The sequence below is a fragment of the Molothrus ater genome, chromosome 23 (genome assembly GCF_012460135.2).
Source record: "Molothrus ater isolate BHLD 08-10-18 breed brown headed cowbird chromosome 23, BPBGC_Mater_1.1, whole genome shotgun sequence".
NCBI classification, from domain to species: Eukaryota; Metazoa; Chordata; class Aves; order Passeriformes; family Icteridae; genus Molothrus; species Molothrus ater.
Genome location: NC_050500.2, coordinates 735,980 through 760,889, shown reverse-complemented (window position 1 = coordinate 760,889; position 24,910 = coordinate 735,980). Strand labels below are relative to the sequence as shown.

General features: G+C 50.1%; 1 protein-coding gene across 4 annotated transcripts in view; it reads left to right on the top strand.

Moving 5' to 3' along the window:
• Positions 1-24,910, top strand: part of RERE (arginine-glutamic acid dipeptide repeats) — a 116,367-nt gene that overhangs the window by 53,788 nt on the left and 37,669 nt on the right. For all 4 annotated transcript variants that reach the window (XM_054517131.1, XM_036396124.2, XM_036396123.2 and 1 more), the window contains one exon: positions 18,091-18,171. In XM_054517131.1, the coding sequence (XP_054373106.1) occupies positions 18,091-18,171 (81 nt within the window). The remainder of the gene's footprint in view (positions 1-18,090; positions 18,172-24,910) is intronic.

The window sequence follows — 24,910 nt, the reverse complement described above, 5'->3', positions numbered from 1 at the left end:
AGGCTCTCAGGGAGTTCCTGCAGTGTGTGCTCTGCTCTCTCCTCATTCCAACCTTCCTGGAGAGGCTGGGCCAGCCCAGAGCCCTGTTTGGGGCTGGCTCCAGCCCAGCAAAGACCCTTTGTGGCTGCCTGGGGATGGAGGGAGGATGGCAGGGCCTGGGGCTCGCTCCCTGCCCAGTTCTGCTCTGCTCCCACCCCAGAAGGGAGCTCTGTGTGGGACTGGCCCTGCTGGCCCCAGCCTCGCCCAGCCTGGGCTGAGATGGCTCCAGCCTGTGCTCTCTGCACACACCAGGCCTCCATTGTGCCAGCCCCTCTCTTTTTCTCCCTCTGTAGCTTTTTCTCCTTTTTTTCCATCAGCTGCCCTGAGCTGTGAGCGCTGGAGCTGCTGCACTCAGGGCTTTGGGTGATCCACCCACGTTAAACGAGAGAGGATTGAGCCTTACCAATGGAAAAAACCAAAGTTTATTGAAAAGTGAAGCATTACTGCAGGAGTGCAGCCTGTGAGCACAGAGTAATGATCACTGACTCCATAAATCATTGTCAGCCCCAGCTCATTTTATCATATTTGTTCTTGTTCTGCTCCATCCAAGTTTCCAGAAACATTTGGCCGCCCTCCAGGCTGGGCAGAGCCAAAGATCAAGCTGTGCTCTTATTTATAGACAGCAGAGCTCCACCTGCACAGCCTCACAGCCTCCTGCTCCCTGCAGCTCCAGCCCAAAGCAGCTCTGCTGCATTTTGGGGCGTTTGGGAGCATTTGGGAGCCTTGCAGGAGAGGTTTCCCTATTGCAGCCCTGGGAAACAGAGAGGACTCTGACCCACAGGGAGCTAAAGCTGCAGAGGAATTCTGCAGGGAAGTGCTGGTCACAAAACACTGAGGTGTCAAAGCTCATCTGGCCCAGACAGTGGAACTGTGGTGGCAGCATTAACTCTGTGTGTGCCTTCATCTCAGGGGGCAGGGATGTGCTGGGGATAATCCCAGAGAGTTCTGAGGGAAATGCAGAGCCAGGTCCAGCCCCTGTCCTTATTTGGGCTGGACTTGTAATAAATCTCTCCTGTCAGCCCAGCAGATGTGGCTTATTTAAATTTAAATACTGAGATTTAAGTTTGCAGTTGGATGAATAAGCAGATCCCACACCTGATACAGAGCTTTGGTCAGTTAACCTGAATAATAATGATAATAATGATAATAATAATGCCAGCACATTTAGAACTTTTTGTGGGCTCTCAGCTGGCCAAAGCCTTTGTTTTCCATGAGAGCAGCTCTGCTGCCTGTGTCCAAACTGGGAGGCAGGAGCTGCTTGGCAGTGTCAGACCTGACTGAAACAAAGGATGGGAGTTGTGTTATTTTTCCTGCTGCTGATGTGGTTGCAGATGTTTAGATGGAATTAAACAGAGGATAAAATTGGCCTCTGATTGAGTTACATGGGGGCTGTGTAAATATGAGGGCTGGGCTTTGTTGTTTCCCTCTGAACCTGTGGCTGTTTTTAAAGCTCTTTTTGTCCCAGAATGTAAATGCAGGGGCCCAGGGTGAGAGCCAGCCTTGCCCACAGCCCGTGAGAGTGGCCAGGGCAGCTCCAGCTCTGCTGTTTCCTGTTTTGAGGGCTCCTTCCCCCCCTGGCAGCATCCATTTCCAGCAGAGCTTCGATGGGCAGGGCTTGGTGTCTCTGGCAATGCTCAAGAATTCCCTCCTGTGGGCAGGGTGCAGCAATTGTCACATTTCATGCCTGGCTGAGACCTCCTGAGCACACACAACCCCGGCAGCATCTCCTGGTGCCCAGGGGCTGCAGTGCCACGGGCAGCAGGATGAGGAGGGCAGCAAAGCTGTCCTGGTTTGTGCCTCCTGCAGGTTTAAATCTCCTCTCAGAGCCAGCCCAGGGGCTCAGGGCAGTGAGTTCTGCTCTGCAGCTCGTGGTGTCCCCTGGAAATGCCCCTGCCAGTCTTTGGCAGGTGTGGGATGGAGTGGGGCTGCTCTGCTCCTCCCCACTGGGCAATCAATCCCTGCTGGCTGCTGTCGAGGGGGTTTGGAGCCTGAGCTGGGTCTGGCAGTGCCTCTGCTCCTCCCCTGCCTGCCCTGGTGGTGGAGTTGAGGTCCCAAACCTGGAGCTGGGCTCAGGTTAAATGAACACCCCCATTCCATTCCCTGCTGTGCTTCCAGTGGGAACATCTCCCAAGATAAGCTGTCCTTAAAAAATTACCATGAAAAACCCTGGGAGCAAATCTTCCCTGCAGAATGGCTTTTGTACCTCAGTGGTGTCAGTGCAGTTCTGAGCCTGCTCCAGGTGCAGAAGGGAGCTCCCATGTGGGATCAGTAACCTGCAAAAGGGTGTGTGGGATCAGTAACCTGTCAAAGGGTGTGTGGATCAATAACCTGTCAAAGGGTGTGTGGGATCAGTAACCTGCAAAAGGGTGTGTGGGATCAGTAACCTGTCAAAGGGTGTGTGGGATCAGTAACCTGTCAAAGGGTGTGTGGGATCAATAACCTGTCAAAGGGTGTGTGGGATCAGTAACCTACCAAAGGGTGTGTGGATCAATGACCTGTCAAAGGGTGTGTGGATCAATAACCTGTCAAAGGGTGTGTGGGATCAGTAACCTGTCAAAGGGTGTGTGGGATCAGTAACCTGCAAAAGGGTGTGTGGGATCAGTAACCTGTCAAAGGGTGTGTGGGATCAGTAACCTGTCAAAGGGTGTGTGGATCAATAACCTGTCAAAGGGTGTGTGGGATCAGTAACCTGTCAAAGGGTGTGTGGGATCAGTAACCTGTCAAAGGGTGTGTGGGATCAATAACCTGTCAAAGGGTGTGTGGGATCAGTAACCTGTGTTATTGTGTGTGGGATCAATAACCTGCAAAAGGGTGTGTGGGATCAATGACCTGTCAAAGGGTGTGTGGGATCAATGACCTGTCAAAGGGTGTGTGGGATCAATAACCTGTCAAAGGGTGTGTGGGATCAGTAACCTACCAAAGGGTGTGTGGGATCAATAACCTGTCAAAGGGTGTGTGGGATCAGTAACCTACCAAAGGGTGTGTGGATCAATAACCTGTCAAAGGGTGTGTGGGATCAATGACCTGTCAAAGGGTGTGTGGGATCAATAACCTGTCAAAGGGTGTGTGGGATCAGTAACCTACCAAAGGGTGTGTGGATCAATAACCTGTCAAAGGGTGTGTGGGATCAGTAACCTGTCAAAGGGTGTGTGGGATCAATAACCTGTCAAAGGGTGTGTGGGATCAATAACCTGTCAAAGGGTGTGTGGGATCAATGACCTGTCAAAGGGTGTGTGGGATCAATAACCTGTCAAAGGGTGTGTGGATCAATGACCTGTCAAAGGGTGTGTGGGATCAATGGCCTGTGTTATTGTGTGTGGATCAATAACCTGTCAAAGGGTGTGTGGGATCAATGACCTGTCAAAGGGTGTGATGGACCCAGGGTACATACAGTGAGCATCTGTGGTTTGGGGGCCCTGCTGGGAAGGTTTCTGTTCGGGAGTGCTCCGTGTGTGAGGTGTGAAGGAGGGAGCTGGCTCTGGCTGCTGCTCACCCCACAGCCCAGGTCCAGCTCACGCTTCTGTCTCTCCATTCAGAATGTGCTTTTTGCTCTCTTTAGCAAAAGTTCTGATGGAATCAATAGGGCTTTCAGCAGAGAGAAATCCGAATCAGAACTGCAGGAACCTGCAGTTTATTAGGTTTTTAATTAAACATGATGAACACATTTTAAATACCACAAAGGCCTGGGGCTGAGCTGCATCTAATGGAAACAGATGAAGTCACCCGTCCACACTTGGGTAGTTATTAATTCTGTTTATTTATGCATGCTTGCTGCAGGCAGAGCTTGCTGCTGCTCTGCTGCAGTTTATTGCACAGGGATGCTCTCCTGCATGGAGCTGTGCTCCTCATTAGCATTTCGGTGTTATTATGAAGACCTGGTGAGGTTTAATTGCAGCACCTTTGGAACTCGGGGCTGTGCCTTCCCGAGCTGAAGGAGGCCTGGCTGAAGCAGAGCTTGAGCTTCCTTTGCTGGGCAGCTCCTCCCTTCTGCTCTACGCTTTGCTCCATCCACGTTAAATTCTCCAGAGGAAGCTGCCGAGTGTTCTTAGGAAGGTTCTGTGTGCACCCCTGTGCAGAGCTGGCCGTGCCACCCCTGACATCCCTGGTATCTGCCTTTTATCTTGAAATATTCTGCCTTTTAAATATTTTACGTGGCTCTTGATGTTGAGTAGTTGAGGTAAACAGCCTCCATTCAAACAAGCTCCCCCATTTATGTGCAGGGCTGGTTAATCCTGGCTGCTGCTAAATCCTAATTGGCCGTGTACATCGATTTACAAGTTCATAAATTTTCAAATATCCACACCTGGCTTCAGCTTAAACTCGTTTATCATAAAGCACAAGTGGAGATGCTTCTGCCAGAAAGGACAAGATACAGCAAACTCCTTTCCTAATATGTTTGCAAGTGTTTGTAATCCAGTGTGGCAGGTCAAGGAATTACTTATGCAAAACCCACAGACTTATTTGCTTGGCTTCTTTGCCTGGAATCGTCCTCAAAGGTCTCATCCACCCTTTTTGGAGCGTGTGCTGATGAAAACACTGTTCTCATGTTCTCCTTTGAAACCAGGGCTCTTCAGAGCTGCTTACTGGGGCAAAAGTACCATGGATTTTATTTACTGTTTATGTGGCAGCTACAGAAATTCAGAGCCAGATTGAAACAGGGCCTCTGGAGTGGAGGAGTGGAAAGAAATCACAAAAGGGTATTGGAAAAGCTGAGCACATTGCAGGGCTGACTCCTGGAGTGGGCTTGGAAGGTTGACACCAGTGGCTGCTCAGTGCCATTGCTCTACCCACAAAAACAAACAGAGTCCCACCAAATGAACATTGGCTGGGATTTAGTGATGCAGCCACGTCTGTGATAATCAGGAACAACTGAAACTTAGCTGAGCACTGAGATAAAAAACCACCAGACTCAGATTGCTGTGGCCTTGTAGGAGCTGTGTTTGAAGAATAAATCAGATTTTAGTTTAAGCACGTGTGGGAAGGTCTTGTCTGTGTCTCATTCTAAGAGCTCAGAGTGGAAAAGAACCATCAGCCCTCGCAGTCAAAAGTGACCAGTGAAGGATGAAATTATTCTGCTTGGGGGGAAAAGTTGTTATTTAAAGGTTGCATAAAATTATAGTTACTGAGTAGCTGGCAGGTTTACAAAATGCTGAGGTGCAGTACGGCTGGAAAATACAAGGTGTAGTACAGCTGAAAAAGGGGAATTTGGTTTAAACACAGGTTCCTAGATGAAAGATAACAATCTTTTGTTTGTGATTAACTTGCATCAGTCTTTGATCCAAGCCCTTGTTGAGAGGGATCAATACTGCACATACAGCACCGAGTTTATTGTCAAGTCCTTTTGGAAATAAGGCAGTGAATTAAAAATCAATTATACGTGCAGAAAAGTTTGTGTAGGGCAATCAATTCTGTCCTTTTAGTTTGCCAAAAGATTCCATTGTTTAACCAGCTGTGAAAAGGAATGAATTTTAAAGGCCTCCAGCAAATGAGGGAGCCCAAAGGGGCGGGAGGAGAGATTAAAAAAAATTATTTCAGGATTTCATGTTCAGCAAAGGCTCTTGAGGGATAAATCCATAAATCCTGTCAGTGACCTTGGCTGCAGAGTGGGTGATTTCAGTGCTTTCCCTGATGTTGATCTTTGCCCAGCTGCCAGAGCAGTTGCTGTTTCCTTCACAATATCATTTTGGGGTTTGCTGAGCTGTGTGTGCTCCTTGATCTGCCATCTCCCTGCCCTCATGTGGAACATTTTTATCTGTTGAGCATTTACCACGCTGCTGATCCCAAAATCACCAGCCCAGCCCCTTGGCCTGGCCAGGAGCTGTGTCTGGGTGGGATGGGGGGAGAAACTCCAAATTCCAGCTCCAGCACAGCCCAAACCATCCTGGGTTCCTCCAGGAGCTGCTCTGGTGTGTTCCAGAGCAGGGTTGGGTTTGCACTCAGGAGTTCCTGGTGTGTTCCAGAGCAGGGTTTGCACTCAGGAGTTCCTGGTGTGTTCCAGAGCAGGGTTTGCACTCAGGGTTTGCTCTCAGGAGTTCCTGGTGTGTTTTTCAGAGCAGGGTTTGCACTCAGGGTTTGCTCTCAGGAGTTCCTGGTGTGTTTTTCAGAGCAGGGTTTGCACTCAGGGTTTGCTCTCAGGAGTTCCTGGTGTGTTTTTCAGAGCAGGGTTTGCACTCAGGGTTTGCTCTCAGGAGTTCCTGGTGTGTTCCAGAGCAGGGTTTGCACTCAGGGTTTGCACTCAGGAGTTCCTGGTGTGTGTTTCAGAGCAGGGTTTGCACTCAGGGTTTGCTCTCAGGAGTTCCTGGTGTGTTCCAGAGCAGGGTTTGCACTCAGGGTTTGCTCTCAGGAGTTCCTGGTGTGTTTTTCAGAGCAGGGTTTGCTCTCAGGAGTTCCTGGTGTGTTCCAGAGCAGGGTTTGCACTCAGGGTTTGCACTCAGGAGTTCCTGGTGTGTTTTTCAGAGCAGGGTTTGCACTCAGGGTTTGCTCTCAGGAGTTCCTGGTGTGTTTTTCAGAGCAGGGTTTGCACTCCCAGCCCCTGAGCTCCCTGTTGCCAAGGGGAGGGATGTGCTGCCTGCAGGATTAATAAACACCACAGAGGTTGGTTGTCAGAATTTTCCAGCTCATTTTCAAGGGCATCTCAAAATGGAGTTCCCTGGCACTTCCTGGCACTCTCCATCATCCCCGGGTGTGCATTTCCAGACGGGAGCCACTGCTGGGGGCTGTGGGGGCTGCCTTTGTCCTCCCTCAGGGCACGGGCATGGTTTGATAAACAGAGAGAGCCCAAGGAGCTGTTGTTGCTCAGCCCAGGGTCAGTTTGGTGTCCGTGTGTCTGTCCCAGCCCAAGAGCAGAGCCCTGGGCTGGGCTCAGAGCCTTGTCCTGGGCACAGAACAGCCCCACACTCCTGCCTGGGCCCAGCTCCTGCCTGCTGCTCCCTGACCTTTTATCCTTTTTATTTTAGCAGATTTTATCTGCTCAGGGATAGATCCGGAGTCTGGGTTATATTTACCCTCCTGCTGTATCCTGTGCTGCTCCAGAAGGAAACTGAGTCATGGCATTCTGAGGAGCAGCTGGGGAGTGCAGGGATCAGCACAAGTGGGATTTTCTGAGCTCAGTGCCTCTGGCATGGCTGGAGAAGCGAGGGAGGGGCAGTAACTCACCTCTGGTGCTTGTGGTGAAAGTGCAATTGAAAGAGAGGAATAAATAACAAAGTGCTTTGGTATTTTTCTGGGTTTAGTGTGTGATAGAAATCTGCAGCTTCTTTCCAAGTGATTTTGGCTTAGTCCAAGTTGATATAGGTAAAAGCATCTCCTTTTCAACTGCTTATGTTGGAATTACACTTTATTAAACTCACAGAGCCCAGAAATGGATTAGTTGACGTGGCAAATGTCTGTTTTATTTTGGAGGAGTTGTTTGCTGTCTGAATGGCAATTTGCTGTTCCTAACAAGATTGCTTTACAAACACAAGAACCCCAACCCCTAAAACAAAGTGAGTGCAGACAGATGACAGCGTTGTCTGCTTCTTGACAAGATGATTTTGGATTTTTGAATTTTTTTCCCTGCTCGTTTGGGTCTCTGTCTGAGTCTTGACTTTGATTCTTTGTTTGAACACCGAGGCTGACAGCCCCAGGCCCCCAAACTTCCTGAATGTCACTGGATTCTCTGTGTTCTGCCCAACAGCTTAGCTGGGAATTATTTACTCTGGCCCGGTGGCCATTGCAGCAGCAAATGACAAAATGCTCTTCAAATGGGTGTAGTGACATAATTCCTATTGAAGAAATGTTGATTACTGTCACAATGTGGATGCTCTGTGTGCTTTAGTGCTCAGGGCTTATCTTTCTTGCACAACATAAGCAGTATGAATGCCAAAATACACCTCATTTGCAAGTGCTGTTTGCATGATAAATTTTATTTTTCTAATCTCCCCTATCAACAGAACCAATTTTTTTTTAATCTTTCCGATGACATAAAAATGCATTTTAATGAAGCAAATTACCAAGCTTTGTCTCCTCAGCGCACGAGCGGGGCGGCCACGTTCAATTAGGCTGAGAAATGATCATTTGTTCCATTGCAGGCTGTAACAGAGCCCCTGCTCAGCCACCATCCATCACCAGTTGCTCAGCTTCGTGTTCCTTAAATCACTTGCCATCCTGTCAGGGCTGGGAATCCTCCACGGGAGCCATTATTTAATTTAAGTTTGTAAAGGTGTCACTTGTTTGATAATAGGCTGCTTCTGTAGTGGATGAATAGGGACTAAATATTCATCACTTTGTGCGTGCATCCCAGATCCCTAATGCGTTGCAAGGGTGGCAGTGCCAGCAGAGCTGATGGCGCTGGGGCCATGGCAGGGATTTGGCAGCAGGGAGGACCCAGGGGAAGCTCCACAGTGGCAAAGGCAGAGGGAGGTGGGCACTGAGGGGCTCCCCGGGCACTGCCCCAGGCTCAGGGAGGGACTGTCCTGGGCAGGGGGAGAGTTGGACCAGTGCTCCTGTGGGGATTCCAGCTCGGGATGGTCCAGGGCTCTGTGAGTTCTGCTGGAGCTGCAGAGCCTTCCTTTGTGAGCCCAACCAGAGGGGCTCCCTGTGGGCTGCAAGGAAACTCAGATTTGGGGTGGAAATGGCCCTGGGAGGGGTTTGGGGTCCATCCCTGGCCATGGAGAAGCTTCACCCTGAGCTGTGGCTGGCCCAGAGCAGCTCCTGGAGCCCCCAGCTCCTCTCTGCTCACGGGGAGCTGCCCTGTGCCATCCCCGTGCCATCCCTGTGCCGTCCCTGTGCCTGTTGCTGTCCCCATGCTGTCCCCCTGCCCTGTGCCATCCCCGTGCCGTCCCTGTGCTGTGCCCTGTGCTGTCCCCCTGCCTTGTGCTGTCCCTGTGCCGTCCCTGTGCCTGTTGCTGTCCCCATGCTGTCCCCCTGCCCTGTGCCATCCCTGTCCCTGTGCTGTCCCCCTGCCCTGTGCTGTCCCTGTGCTGGCTCACAGGTGTTGATCTCTCTGTTAATCAGGGTGCAATTGGGGCAAACAGAAAGGCTCCTTGTTTAGACAGAATTGATTTTTTAAAATTTATTTTATTTTTATTTTATTTTATTTTATTTTATTTTATTTTATTTTATTTTATTTTATTTTATTTTATTTTATTTTATTTTATTTTATTTTATTTTATTTTATTTTATTTTATTTTATTTTATTTTATTCTATTCTATTTTATTTTATTTTATTTTATTTTATTTTATTTTATTTTATTTTATTTTATTTTATTTTATTTTTCTGCTGTTTTGTTTTCTCTTTCCCATTGGGCTTCCCCCAGACACAGGCTGCAGTTAAAATCCTGCTGCTCTGCCCAGAGTTGTTTCTGTACTTTGTGCCTCGTGGTTGTGACTGTTTTGTGGTGAGGGTTTGTGGTTGTGTTTCAGCTTTCACAGAGCCTGCCCTGCTCCCCCCGAGCCTGTTCCACCCTGGGTTTCCCCAGCCTTTTGTTCTTGTGGCCCTGCTGGCCCAGCCCTCTGGCTGCATCCCTCAGATTTATATGGCTTTTAGGCCGTGGGGAGATTGATCAGCCAGGCCTTATGCATTTAGAGGAGCTGATAAATGGCCCAGCAGCACATTCCCCTCCACTGCTCTGGAATAACTTCAGCCCTCAAATCAAACATCCCATTTGCCACAAATTGGGGAAGGCAAAGAGGGCACCTCTGCTTTATTAGGGTGCATATTTCATTTATCTGTTATGGGAGGTATTGTCCAGTTCTACGTGTCTGGGGAGGCAATTCCACAGCCTCAGCCCCCCTCCCCCTGCCCCTCCACAATATCCACCTTCAAGGTTTCCTTTGCAGCCTTCACCTTTGTTACAGCTGCATTTCATTTTCAAATCTTTAATCATTTCCTCTCTTATTTGTGGTTCCTTTTTCCCTACTGGCCCCATTCTCCCCCTCACTGAGGATGTGTCCCTCAGCCTGGGATTTGATTTTGCCATCCCCAGAATTTCATTCACGGAGCTTTGCATGCTCGGGTGTCCCCTCACTCCACTGCAGCCGGTGGCAGGCTTGCTCTGAGAGGAATTTAGGGAGTTTCCAGAGGTTGCCTGGTGTCATTTTGGCAAGGGTCAAAACCTGGAATTTGTATCTGAGCGCCTGAATTCCACCCTGGGCATGGCTGCAGTCACAGCCCCTCTGTTAATGATTTACCTGGGAGGGCACTCCAGAAATACCTGCCTCTGAGAGGGATAATCCCATTTTGTCTCATTATTCTTGGATTTGTTCATTGCTCCAAAGTCTGGGGGCTCTTGAAGTGCTTTTATTTGTTTCCTTCTGCCATTTGCATAAAAGTCCCTGTTTGAGTGCAGAAACTGTCTCCAGAATAATTGACAATAATGGTTGAAGTCCCAAGGGAACAACATTTCTGTAGTAGGGAACTTCACTGGAAATGCTGTGTGAGCCTTGAAGGATGACACAAGATATTTCAGGTAGTCCTTGAAAAGGAACATGTCCAGCTCCTTCTGTTCACTTGCTCTTTGGTTTTGAGCTACAAGAAGGCTTTTTGTATACCAGCATTTTAACAGCAGCTTAAGATAACAACCAGAAATGAATCTCATTGTTGAAAAGGCAATCTGAAGTATAATCAAAAGCTTTCTGTTGTCTCTTGTCAGCAGCACATTGTTTTGCTTTTCTGGGTCACAAATGTGCCAGACCTTTGTCCTGTTTAACTCTTGAAAGGCGCCTTTAAAAAATCATTTATGTAAAAAACACACTCAAATCATTTCAGCTCTGTTAGCAGCACCGAGGAGCTGTCGATTGCAGGAGACAGAGGATGTTGGATAAACACAAAGCTCTTTTTGGGCAGGCCCAGGACTTGTTGCTGCCTTTGGAGGATCCTCCTGCCCTCAGCCCTCTGTGCCTTGGTTTGGAAAGGGGCAGAGAAGAGGAAACTGCAAACTGAGCAGCCTTAAACAAGAGGGGGTTCATGTCTGCCTCCCCTTCATCCCCTGCTGAAACGTGGCACCGTTAGTGAGGTCACCAGGGCTGAAATGCCTGGAATGATGCAGGAGCTGTTCTTCCCACAGTGGGGGCTGGTTTTACCCAACAGCCCTTCCAGAGCTGCAGGAAAGGAAAGCCAGGTTTCATTTCTCCTGCTGCTGATGCTGCTTTAATGCCCAGGGCAGGGTTTGATCTGAGCATCAGCTGCTGCAGCTCTGCCTGGGCTGGGCTGGCTCAGGTTTCTGATTTTATCTCCTTTAGGGGATCACATTGCTGCTGCCACTGTCTGTGGGTGATCTGTGGGATCTCTGTGGGATCTCTGGGTGATCTGTGGGATCTCTGTAGGATCCATGGGTGATCTGTGGGATCTCTGTGGGATCTCTGTCTCCCACAGCTCAGCAGCATTCAGGAATGGAGCAAGGAGCAGGTGTTGCTCACAGGAGCCTTTGGAGCTTTGGGTTTTACAGCCGTGCCTGAGGAGGGTGGGGAGGGACCAGTCTGGTGGTGCAGCCCCTTGGCTGTTTGTCAGCAGCTCCCCTCCATCTGTCTGTCCATCCCTGCATCCATCCCTGCGTCCCTCAGTCCATCCCTGCATCCATCCATCCATCCATCCATCCATCCATCCATCCGTCCGTCCATCCGTCCGTCCATCCATCCCTGCGTCCATCCCTGCATCCATCCCTGCATCCCTCCTGCTCAGGTTGCCTGGCAACCTGGCCTGGTGCCTCCCAGCACTGGGGATGATTTATTGGGGATGATTTATGGTGGGGCTTTTAACAGGAGGGGCCTGGGGCTGAGGGCTTGGGAGCATTTGATCCCAGAGCTGATAATCAGGGTGCAATTAGGGCAAACAGAAAGGCTCCTCGTTTAGACAGAATTGATTTTTTAAAATTTATTTATTTTATTTTATTTTTCTGCTGTTTTGTTTTCTCTTTCCCATCGGGCCTCCCCCAGATGCAGGTACAGCACAGAGTGGGAATCAAAGCTTTGCCTGGTGCTTGGGGTGAACCTGTAATCTTTCTCTTTGTAAAAATAGCTCTGGTTAAAATCCTGATGGGAAAATACAGCTGGGGTCAGCACAAAAGGTTAGCAACACCCTGACAGCTCCAGGCCCAGGCTGAAGGAAGAGCTGAATTCTCCTGCAGCTCTGGAAATGTCTGAGAGCTGTTGTGTCACCTTCAATATCGTGTTGCCTTTCATGCAGACTCTTGCATTGATCCCTGGCATTAAACAGAGCAGGGGAAGAGGAGGTTTGTGAACTGGCATTTGGGGATGGCTCGTGCTGTGGTCACCAGGACACATCCCCTTCAGTGAGGTACCGGGAGGAACCTGGGGCAGCCTTTGGGCTGAGCACCTCATTCAGCCCCTGCTGGCTGCAGCCCTTGCCCAGCCTGGCTGTGGGGAGGGCTGGGCATTTCTGTGTGCCTGAGAGGCAAAGGGGAGAAAAAGGATGATGAATCCACCCTGACCTCCTGAATGGCAATATAAATACTTTATTGAAAATCCTAAATAAAAGTGTTTGTAACCAGTAATCCTGCTCTGCATGCAATCTCATTTAGCCAACTGGGTATGCAAATGTGCTATTAATGTGTTTGCATCCAGTATAAATACACAAATCTAATCTGTTTATATGTGTCATTTACACACAGCTGTGCTCACGCTCACTTAATACCAATATTTCCAGCCAGCCAGAGGTACCATGGGAGCTCCATTGTTCCCAACAAAAGCAGCTCCGTGGAAGGGGGGTCATTATCATCCAGGATCTCTTGGCATTCCCTCGAGGGAGCTGTTACTGGCTCGGCTGCGGCTGCTGTGGGGACTCAGCCCGGGCTGGGAGGTGCCTCTCCCGCAGAGCCTTGGGTTCAATCCCCCGCACTGTGGGGCCAGGCTCTCCTTGTTCGGGGTAATTTTTCAGGAAGACAAAGCGATGCAGTCGGGAGGGAGAGAGCAAATTGTCGGGCACCTCGAAGGCTTTCAGCTGATGTATTCCTTGTCAGTTTGTTTAGAGAGGACACTTGATCTCCCGGGCAGATGGCCTGGGGAGTGCAGGGTTTGTGTGGGTGACCAGGGCTGCACTCTGCACAGGGCTTTGAATTTCCAGGGGGAGCATCCCTGCCTTGTCATACAGACTGGGATCTCATGAACACCACCAAAACATTTTGGTTTTCTGTGTCTTTGCGTGAGAGAACCGGGTGAAAACGTGATTTTCCTTTCAAGTATCTCTAAATGTGCTGCATGCTGAACAGAAGTTTTGCAGCTTGTGAAGATCAAAAAGTAAAGATGCTTTCATGTATTTACTGTTTATCTGTGTTAATGGAAACCTCATAAATTTTCCTGCCATATTTATTATAAAACTTTAAAATGCATATTAAATATGGAAGGTAGTGACAACTTCCATTGGCATCTGCCTGGAAAGCCTGGCCTTTCCAGACATGCACTGAACTTATTGCTTTCATAACAGCAAAATCTCCCATTTTATTTGCTTAGAATTAAGGAAAAGGTTGAGAGAAGAACTCACTGTTCTTGGACATAGTCTAAAGAGGTGATTTGATTTTGTTTTTTATTAGAAAGATTGAGAAATAAAATCCTCATTTCCTGGATTGAGAAAGATCAGAAGAGGCCCTGTGTGTAAATGTTTCGCATTACACAATGCTCTTCACTCATTAACCAGGTGGGAATCATAGGGAGGGAATGAAGCAGCACGTGGAATTTCTTAGAGAAAGCAGTGAGCTCTGAACTGGATTGCAGCCCCACGTCAGAAGGGACACGTTAACAGCAGTGATGAATCTGCAGGTTCATCGGAGTTGTGCTGCCTCTCTGAAGGTTTCAGGTGGAAATCTTCAGGTGGGAGTTGACTGAGCAGGTTGGTGGTTGTTTTTGCAGTGGATGTTACTGGTGCACCCTTTCAGCAGCGGCTTCATTTGGAGTTTTTGGAGTGGAGGAGCACACGGGGTGCAGGGTTTGCAGCAGGCAGCTCCTCCTGCCAGGCTGTGATCTGGGCACGATGGAAACGCAGGAGCTCAGGCTGGCACTGCCAGCCCCGTGCCAAACGTGCCAGCTGAGCTCTGTCAGGCACAGAATGGGTCTGTGGGTCCTGCCAGGAGGGATGAAACAGGGCACCTGCAGGGCTCTGTGGATCATTCAGGAGGGATGAAGCAGGGCACCTGCAGGGCTCTGTGGATCCTGCCAGGAGGGATGAAACAGGGCACCTGCAGGGCTCTGTGGGTCCTGTCAGGAGGGATGAAACAGGGCACCTGCAGGGCTCTGTGGGTCCTGTCAGGAGGGATGAAACAGGGCACCTGCAGGGCTCTGTGGATCGTTCAGGAGGGATGAAACAGGGCACCTGCAGGGCTCTGTGGATCCTGCCAGGAGGGATGAAACAGGGCACCTGCAGGGCTCTGTGGATCCTGCCAGGAGGGATGAAACAGGGCACCTGCAGGGCTCTGTGGATCTCTCAGGAGGTTTGTTCCTCAGGGTGAAGCAGGACATGCAGGGCTCTGTGGCTCTCTCAGGAGGTTTGTTCCTCAGGATGAAACAGGGGACCTGCAGGGCTCTGTGGCTCTCTCAGGAGGTTTGTTCCTCAGGATGAAACAGGGGACCTGCAGGGCTCTGTGGATCTCTCAGGAGGTTTGTTCCTCAGGGTGAAGCAGGACCTGCAGGGCTCTGTGGCTCTCTCAGGAGGTTTGTTCCTCAGGGTGACACAGGGGACCTGCAGGGCTCTGTGGATCCTGTCAGGAGGTTTGTTCCTCAGGATGAAGCAGGACCTGCATGACTCTGTGGTTTGTTCCTCAGGGTGACACAGGGCACCTGCCAGCAGCAGCAGGCAGACATTAACACGCTTGTTCCTTGTTCTGCCCTGGTTATTTATAGCTCCTGTGACACGCAGGATGCTGCAGCCTCTGATGCATTTCATCAAATTATCAAATGGCAGGAGGAGGCCTCGTGCTGGGGCTGGTCAATAGCCATGGAAACCACCCCATAAAACTGAGCTGTGTCTGTCAGCACCGGCTGCCCCACAGGCCCTGGGATTTCCTAAAGCTGCTTCATTACCCACAGCACTTCTTTAATTGTGGCACAGTTTGTCTTCAGTGAGTGGCACAAACAATAATGCTGACAGAATCCTGTCATAAGCAATCTTTTAAAGTTAAACAGAAGTGCTGAAATTGAAATGTTTGTCCTAAAAATCCAAATTATGTACTTGTAAAAATGAAACCATTGTGCTCCAGAGCCACTTCCACTTCTTACCCAAACTCATCCATGGGCCTGAGCCTCAGCCCTGTGTTTGAGGCTATTTTAGCTTGGCAGCTGTCGCTCTCAGATGCCTCCTGTGAGCAGTGCAGCATCTCCTGCAGCACTGGTGCAAGTCATCTGTGCAGGGGAGAGCAAATTCAATCAGTGTCAGGCACTCTGCTTTGTGAGACACCAGGGAGCAACAGGTCACCTCTGATTTGGTGTGCAGCTATTCTGTTCTGTTGTGTTTAAAGCCATTTTGAGGTCTGTGTTGGGTGTGACTTGGAGAAAAGTCCTGTTCTTGCTGCAGGGAGAATGGGCCATGCTGCCTGAATTAATGGACGTCTAGAATAGGAAGGAAAATCTGAAAATGGTTTTTTAAAAAATATTATTAAGCTCTAGAATTTCTGTCTGAGTTTCTGAAATGATTTTTGGTGTGCTTTGTTGTTATTTGTATATTAAGAAGTGCCTCTCTCTTGCCTTTCCAAGAGGCACAAAGCTCCTTTAGAGTTGGGTGTCTCTCAGTGCCCAGGGATAGGTCTGTACATCCATAAAGTGACAGCAGAATTGGCCAGAAGGATTGACTTCATTCCTACTTGCAAATTTGGAGCAGCATTCAAGGTCCCTCCAATTGTGTTATTCTGATGGGCTCCGTGCTAGGCTTGCATTTCCAGCAGGAACTTCTGGCATCCCATGGGGTCAAAGGAAAACAGTTTGTCACAGGTTTTATTAATAGAGTTGAATCACAACACAACCCAAATATAACATAGTTTGGTTAAAAGGAATCTTAAAAAATAAATTAAATGGTTGCCCAAGAATTCAAGTGCACCATAGTAAGTCTTGGGCAAAATAAGGAACAGGAATTGGGTGTTCTCATTTTATGCAGTGCCTGCCTTTCCATGTTTCCCCATTTAGCTGTTGAATTCCTGCAGACAGGGATTGCTCTGCTCTCTGGGATGCTGGGAGTGGTGCTGGGCTGTGTTTGTCACTGCTGCTGCCACCTTCTCCTGCCCAGAGCACCCGCCAGAGCTTTGTGGTGCCAGGGGAGGGATCCACCCCCCCAGCCCAGCATTAATGACAAAAATGAGAGTGTGAGTGCATGAGGGAGCAGCTGTGGGCACTCAGCATCCTGCTCTGCAGGTACCTGGTGGCTTCTGCCTGTGTCTGGGGGCAGACAGTAAAACCTCCCATGTTCGGGAGCTCAGGCACCCCTCGAACGCTGCACTCCGGGGTGCTGTGTGGGCTGTGGGGATGGAGCAGGTGGGTATGAGTAAATCTCACACTGTAATCTCCAAGCCTTTACAAGCGCTGGTTAATTCCCGTCTCCGTGGCCCCGGGCACGTTCCTGGCGAACTCTGCAGTCTTGCTGGTTCTGAGGGTCAGGGTTAGGTGAGGATAGATCCCTGTGCGAGCAAACCTGCAGGATCCTGGAGGCTCCAGACAGGCTCTTCCTGCATCCAGGGCTGTGCTGGGAGCTGGGAGCTCTGTTTGAGCAGAGAATTCACCTTTTTGGGAGTCCTCATGCCCTTCGTGGAAGCCTCTGATCCCTGCCCACCTCCTTCCAGCAGATGTTTGCAAAAAGATGTGATCCAAAATACATTAAGCCAACTTGAGGCTCGTTTCTCTCTCAGGGATTTTAAAATCTCATCTCCCTCCCTTCCCTGGAATAGTAGGGCCTACGTACTCAGCATCCATTATCTTTTTTGCAGACAGGATTTGTTATTTGCTCGTTGTTTATAGCCGTACACAGTGTTTATAGCAAAGGAAAAGGCCTTTTATTTTTTTGCTTGTTTCTTTTTAGGGAATTAGGAATTGTCATTTCCCTCATTTCCCTCCTTTCCCTGGAATAGTAGGGCCCACATACTCACCATCCCCTATCGGTTTTGCAGGCAGAAATTTCCTATTTGCTTGTTGTTTAAACCTGCATACGGTGTTGATAGGAAAGGAAAAAGCCTTTTTATTTCGCTGTGCACAGGGAAGGAAGAAGTCCTTCTCTAGAATAGAGAGAGGCACTTTGTTCAGCCTTACATCGCTGCTGGCTCCTGTGGGGATGTGCCGGGAGAGGCCGCGGGCAGGGCTGGAGCCCCGGGCCGCGGCTGGAGCGGGGAAGGGGCCGGGAGAGGACGAGGACGAGCGGGAGGGAGAGAGGACGAGCAGGAGCGAGCAGGGAGCGGTGCCGCGGCCGCTCGGCGCTGGCGGCTGCCGGGCCCGGGGCCGGGCGGCCGGGGCTGCCGGGGGCGGTGTCGGGGCCGAGCCCGGCGGGCGGAGGAGGCGGCGGCGGTGCCGGGGCCGGGCCCGGGCCCGCGGCTGAGGGGGGCCGGCGATCCAGGCCGCCTTTTGCGGCGCGCCCCGCGGAGCCGCCCGCCCAGCCCCGCCGCCATCACACGCTGGGCGCCGCCGCCTCCGCCCGGCCCTGCGCGGCTGCTCCGGGGCTCGGCTCCGCTCCGCGCCCGGCCCCGCTGCCCGGCCCCGGCCCGAGCGAGCCCCGCCGAGGAACGCGGGGGCTGCGAGCCTTTAACCCCTGCGGCACCTGCCCCGAGCCCTGCGCCGCGCTCTGCCCGCGCTGCCCGGCCCCGGCTCCGGCAGCGGCCGCGGCCCCGAGCGGCTCCGAGCGGCCCCGGCTCCGGCGGAGCTCCGAGCGCTGAACTTGCCGGCGGAAGGAGGGGATGCGGCTGGGGATTTTCGGTGTCTTTCCCGAGCCCTTTCCCCCGTTCGCAGCCCTGTAGGTGCGTTCGCTTCCCCGGGCTCCCGGCGCCGATTCACCGCCGCCGTTTGGGGGATTTTTTTCAATTTTTTTTTTTAACATTTTTTTTTTTGCTGCTGCTGCTGCTGACACGCTGTTTTTGTTATCTTTTATCGCAGAAACGGTTTATTAAGGGGTTGAGGCAGTACGGCAAGAACTTCTTCAGAATCCGAAAGGAGTTGCTTCCCAATAAGGAGACCGTAAGTACATTTGGACTTTATGTAATTCGCTTTTTCTCTCGCTGCTTCGCTGTTTGATCTTGCGAAACTCTTTCCTTTTTACCCCGAATTCTCCTCAGATAAACGGAAGAGAAATCCTCAGCCAGCCAAGGCAGCTGCTGGTTTTTAGTGCAGTTTTTAGGTCTTGGGCTGTGAAAGATGTTACATAAAATAATCGTCATGGCTGGACGGAGCCACTGAGCCTGGCTGAAGTGTATTTATGGAGAGCGAATCTAATTTTAAATTCTGACATTACGACGGGGTAATACATTTTGTGTCACCCGGTGGGGCTCGAGTGGCAGCGGGTAAATAAAGAAAACCTAAACCAAAGCAGCATCTGATGGGATCGGGGTCTGCCGTGACCCGCACCGCGCTCTGCTTAACCCTTCCCGTGCCTGGCCCCGCCGTGCCCCGGTGTTCTCGGGGTTATGTAACCCTGTCCCTGCACCCCAAACCCTGCACAGGACATTGCGATGCCTTGGGAAGCCGCGGTCCCTTTGCCGTTTGCCCCAGAAGAGCCTCGGGCTGTGTCCTGCAGGTGTCCTCGAGCCTTCGGGAGAGTGCTTTCGTTTTTGTTCTGGGTTTAGCGGGGAGGCAGCTCCGTGCAAATGGAGCTGGACTGGTTTCTAGCAGCGTGTCAGGGATTTGAAGCGTCACAGAGCGCTCAGACTTGTGTAGGTGTGCAGGCTGGATGTGCGCTGGGGAAGAGCGTGGCTGTAATGATATTTAAAAAGCTCTCAGTTTCTGTGGGATGGTTCCATTCTCCTCCCCGAGGTTCCTGTGAGACAGTGCTGTGATAACACAAATCTCGGGGTGGTAAATAGTAACACTGTGTGAGTTAGAAAGGAAGGGGAGGATGAGACAATTACGAGTTCACTCATCCTGCTGAGAAAGGAAGCTCAGATTGCTGCTCAGGTCTTGGTGGACTCGAGGATCCTGTTGGATTGTGAGGTGTGCAGGTCTGGAAAGGTGACAGCTGGGAGGGAATGCTGGAATAGGATGGATCTTATCAGCATCTAGCAAACCTACACGTACCGTGCCTTTCCTCTTTGCTCCAGAATATCTCCTAGAATGGGTCTAGAACAAATCAATGCTTGCTTCTAGAAATGGATTCTGCTGGTTGGTAAAGTTGCTGAGGGGCAAAAAGTCCTCTTCAGAGCTTACAGGAGCTCTGAAGTATATTGTGTCTTTGTGTCTTTATAAATTGAAATTTATATTTTAAATATGAAATGTGGGTTTGTTATTGGTTTTTTTTTTTTGTGATGGAGAAAAACATTTTGCAGGGGGGAGGAAAAAAAAAAAAGCCCTGAAAAATGGAGAGTTTGGGCAGGTGCCTGCCCCTGTTTGTGCTGCTTAACTTCTCACATTGGAGCTTGGATATCGGCCTTGGGGTTTCTGTAAAAGTTTTGCAAGTGGTGTTAAACCTCACAGAAGCTCTCATTTTTCAAGTGTTATGTTTTTGTTTCATTAGCTCTAATTTTTTACTGCAGAGGAGACTAAATACGAAGTCTGAGCTGTGGGAAGTATCATGTTGATGGCTTTGGGCTCAGGGGTTTTTTTAGCCCCTGTGGTAACTGATCTACAAATAACCTTTGACCTACCACGGGTTGTTTATAATCTCTGCTTCCTATTTTTGCCCACAGGCCTCACTTCTGCTTCTTTAATTCCCAATCTTCTCCAGCCAAAATTTACAGCCTTTCTGCTGTAGGAAGAGATTGCAGCATAAAGGCTGCAGTAAATATTTGACTGTACAGTTTTGCTCCTGTTCCTTAAAGTGGAATAATGAGTAACGTAAATGACAAGGCTTTGGGATTAATCTGTCTGCATTTTTTCATCACCAGAATAATTTCAGATACTTTGCCTGCCATTTTTCTGTTGCAGTGTGAAGTAACCCTGTAGCAATTCCAGAAACACCAGAAAAAGGCTCTATTCTCATGTTCAGCCTCCATATTAATATGAGTGAAACCCTAAATAGTTGTCAAATGGATACTAATGGATAATTAATAACTAATAAAACTGTAAAAAGTTGTTATATGGATACTAAAGCAACTTCCAGGTGCTTAAAGATGTGTCAGGGCCATTCTTGCAGTGACTTGCCCCTGTGGCTCTTGGACATTTGGTTTATTCAGAGTTTTCCTTCTCTCACTGAGGGTTTGGGGAGGGGACCCAAGGGGTTTTGCCTCAGCAATCCCCACTGAAAGTTAAATCTCCTTATTACCATGATTTCTGTAAAATGTGTCCTTTCCTAGAACCTTCCCTGGGGAAAATTCTCCCCAATGTCACCCTGGACCTGGAGCATGGAAACAGTGGGAGGAAAGGAAATACAACAGAAACAGGGAATTCTTGTAGAGAGCAGGCCTGATCCATGTTATTTCATGTTAAACCAAGCTGAGGCTGCTGTGCAGGAAACCAGGATGTGAACATGAGGTTGTATTTCTTGTCTGCTTTGGGAAGGTGTAACGTGGCCATGGTGAGATGAGAATCAGGCCATGCTGAGCTTGCACAAGTGTGCTAAGGAATGTCCCATTTCACTTGTGCCTTGGCTTTTTCCCCTCCACAGTTGGTGTGCAATATCTTTTGAGAAAACCCTGTATTCATCAGTGTGTGTCTTAACTAGTTTAACATAGTTTTTCAACAATTTTTTAATTATCTCTTCTAAATGATAATCCTCAAGGAAAAAAAGCTTTATGAAAGAGAATGTTTATTCCATATCAAAGGTGTGTTTGTCTGGGTCTCCACTCGGCTGGTTTATTTCACATTTCCAGTTGATTTCCGTGTTTCTGTCCAGGAGGGGTTCCCAGGGGAGTGAATGACTGCAATGGATCGAGGCAGGTGCTGCTTTAACGTAGGATCAGTGCTAACCTGGAGGAAAAGTGCCTCCGTGTACCTGAGCCATGAGATTTTAAATGAAACTCCTGAGACTTCCTTGGGTTTCCACTGACCTGTCTGAAAGGCCCCTTCTCCTCTATTTCCATGCAGCTTTTTCCCTTTTGTCTTCCCCTGGGTGGTTTCCCCTTGGCTGCAGGGATGAACTGCCCTGTTCCCCTTTGGTTCCTGCTTAGCTGCACTTCTGGTTGCTCTTCATGGGAAGGAGTGAATTTGGGAGGCTTTTCAGTGGCATGAACAGTTTCAATAATTACTTTCATTTAAATTCCCATGTTGTGAGAATGAAAGGTGCACAGCTGGCAACAGTTTCCTTAACTGTCTGCTTTGGCTTTAAACGTGGTTTTATTCCCCTCCCATCCACCCATTTTGGGATAATTTGCTAAAACTTGGTGATAATACAGGATTTTCTGAGTATTTAACATTCTGCTCTGAATTCTTTAGATGATTACACTGAGCTACTTGAATTGGAGAGTTTTAGAAGCACCAGCATTGTGATAGGCCTGAGATAAAGGTACTTAAATGCCTCCAAGGTTGGGGATTGCCTTCCTGTGTTCCTGGGAACAGCTTAACTCTGTTGGCTTGGTGCAGGAGGTAAATGCAAGCAGGGAATGGAGCAGGAGGGTGCCAGCTCCTGGTGTCACCTTGCTGGGACCCAGGGCTGGCTCCTGCTGCCCAGCCTGTCCTTAGCTCAGGCTGCCCTTGCAGTTTGGCTGAGCTGTCCCAGCAGGATCAGGATGGTTCTCCTGGGGCTCCTGCAGCCTGCTCTGGGCAGGGGAGTTGTCTGAGCAGCGCCCCAGAAGTGGGGATGTGTGTGACTGTCCCTTCCTAGGGGCAGCAGGGGTGTCCTGTTACCCTGCCCCGCTGCCACGGCCTTGGCTGCAGCTGAATGGGGATTCTGGAGCCACCTGGTGCCTCCTGGGGATGGTTCTGAGCACTCTGGGCTCTCCTGAGAGCAGGGGTGACAGCTCTGGGGAGGTCCTGGGGGTTCCATCCCCCAGAAGTGGGGGTGTGTGTGACTGTCCCTTTCCATGGCCACACTGCCACGGCCTTGGCTGCAGCCTAATGGAGATTCTGGAGCCACTTTGTCCCTCCTGGGGATGGGCCTGAGCACTCTGGGCTCTCCTGAGAGCAGGGGTGACAGCTCTGGAGAGGTTCTGGGGCTCTGCAGAGGCTCCATCCCCCAGAAGTGGGGATGTGTGTGACTGTCCCTTCCCTAGGTGCAGCCCTGCCACGCTGCCATGGCCTTGGCTGCAGCCTAATGGAGATTCTGGAGCCACCTGGTGCCTCCTGGGGATGTCCTGAGCACTCTGGTCCCCCCTGGGAGCAGGGGTGACAGCTCTGGGGAGGTCCTGGGGCTCTGCAGAGGCTCCATCCCCCAGAAGTGGGGGTGTGTGTGACTGTCCCTTTCCATGGCCACGCTGCCACGGCCTTGGCTGCAGCTGAATGGGGATTCTGGAGCCACTTTGTCCCTCCTGGGGATGTCCTGAGCACTCTTTGCCCTCCTGAGAGCAGGGGTGACAGCTCTGGGGACGTTCTGGGGCTCTGCAGAGGCTCCATCCCCCAGAAGTGGGGATGTGTGTGACTGTCCCTTCCCTAGGGGCAGCCCTGCCACGGCCTTGGCTGCAGCTGAATGGGGATTCTGGAGCCACCTGGTGCCTCCTGGGGATGTCCTGAGCACTCTGGGCCCCCCTGGGAGCAGGGGTGACAGCTCTGGGGAGGTCCTGGGGCTCTGCAGAGGCTCCTGTGCTGCCCAGGGGCAGTTCCTGGCACAGGGCTCTGGGCAAGGTCCCCGTGCCCCTCTCTGCTCCTCGCTGGCCCTGCAGGGAGCCCAGGGCAGGACAGTGGCTCTTTGTGCAGGCACACAGACTCCAGGCTAATTTTGGGTTGAATTTCCCTGCTGAGCACATAGGTATCTGTGGTGTGTGTGATTCTGGGTTTGGCTGCTGAGCAAGAGATGACAGAGTGCAATCCAAAGATCTTGCCTCTGGGTGGATGCTCCTTTATTTAGCTCTGAAGCACAGTGTAAACAGGAGTTATGAATATTGGCTGTTTCCTGACACTGAAATACCTGCAGTGTGCTGTATTTATGCACAGAAGAGCTAAATATGCATCATTTCTTTAGGAAAAACGGTCTCTCTTCTGATAGTAAAATCTTCCTCTTCAAATTAAATGCTGCTGGGACTTACCTCAGAGACTAAATAAGCTGTGCTCTGTTAGTGTTAGGAGGCAGAATGAGTGCAGTGTGAGCTTTCAGCATAAACTTCTGTTTAATTTTAGATTGGGGTTTAGATAAACAATTTTATTCTTGCCTCATTAATGCTTAATCTCGTGTTACATAATACACAATATTGGCTTCCTGAGTAGCACTTAAATATAGTGCAAACATGGAGTAGCTGAAAGGTCAGTGCAGTTGCCATATGTGCAGGCTGGCAAGGTGTCTGTCCCCTCCCCATGGCACTCCTGATGGCAGCCAGCAGCCCCAGGAATATTTGTGCAAGGCTCTCCTGAGCATCTGAAAGGTAGAGCTGCTCCCTCGACACAATTGTTCAAATAGCAGAGTGCCTTTGATCAAAGCAGGGGGATAATTAGATGAATATCTCTTGGTCTGTTGCTATAAAGTGATTACTTAGCCCTGCATTGGCTTTTTAATATTTGCATTTAGTGGTGAGCCTTGTTTGTAGCAGGAGCCGTGGCGTGGGCTTTATCCCTGCCTGCTCTCCCCAAGGAAATCTGCTTTATTTGAGGCCATATTCCCCCAATGATGGAATATTAATACACTGCAGTCAAGGCACATTATTTCCTGCTTGTCTTTGCTGTTCAGAGAGGGACAAGCTGTGGAAGCCTTTTCTGTTTGAGAGCTGAACCTTTTTCTTTAATAACTTGTTCTAGCCTGGATGCAGTCAGAGCTGAAATTTTCCATTAGAGTTTGAAGCGACTGCCAACATAAACAGCCACTGCTTCTTTTCATTTCATCTGCTCTCTGCTGCTGCTGCTGCTGCTTCCAGAGCGTGGCCACTGCAGGCACAGGGCTCTGCTCTGTTCACTCAGGGGCTCGTGGCTTCACCTTCCCCAGATTATTTCAGATGAGAGCCTGAGACTTCTCTCTGTGTCACAGCAAAAATCCTCCTGGGCTTCAGTCCAGGTAGCAAAAGGGGCAGAGGCAGCAGCTGCTTTTCCTGTGTAAGTGAAACCACCGAGTCATTTGCATAACAAACTCTTCTGGAGGGAGCCTGCTGCCTTTTTTATTTTTTTATTTTTTTATTTTCCTGTTTTTGTGAGCAGTCCCAGCTGAGGGAGGAGGAGGAGCTCTGGGTTGGTGTTTGGCTCCAGGTGAGGCAGGGTGCTGAGCCAGGCCCTTGGTGCTGCTCACAGGAATGCAATGACCTGCTGAGCTCAGATGGAGACATTCCTGAACTGGAGTGGCTCTGAGCTGAAGGCTGTTTGCAGAGGGATGCTCAGTGTGTGTGTTCCCTGTGCTCTGCTTTGTTTTCAGAAGTTTTAACTGTTAAACCTATTGCAAATGTCATAACTTTATTGGATGGAGGTTTGGAAAGGCCTTTAAAGAGACGTAAAGGTTTCACTCACACCCAGCATGGTGTCTGTCTTCATCTCTGAAGGGATTGCAGGTGTTCAGGTGAGCTCAGCTCCTGGCAGGCAGAACTCCCAGCTCCTGGAGGTGCTCACACACCTGTGTTCCCTTAGTCCAGTTCCCTGAGAGTATCCTGAGTGTATCCTGTATTCCCAATCCTGTGAATCCCCATCTCCTGGAGGTGCTCACACACCTGTGTTCCTTTATTTCAGTTCCCTGAGTGTATCCTGCATTCCCAATCCTGTG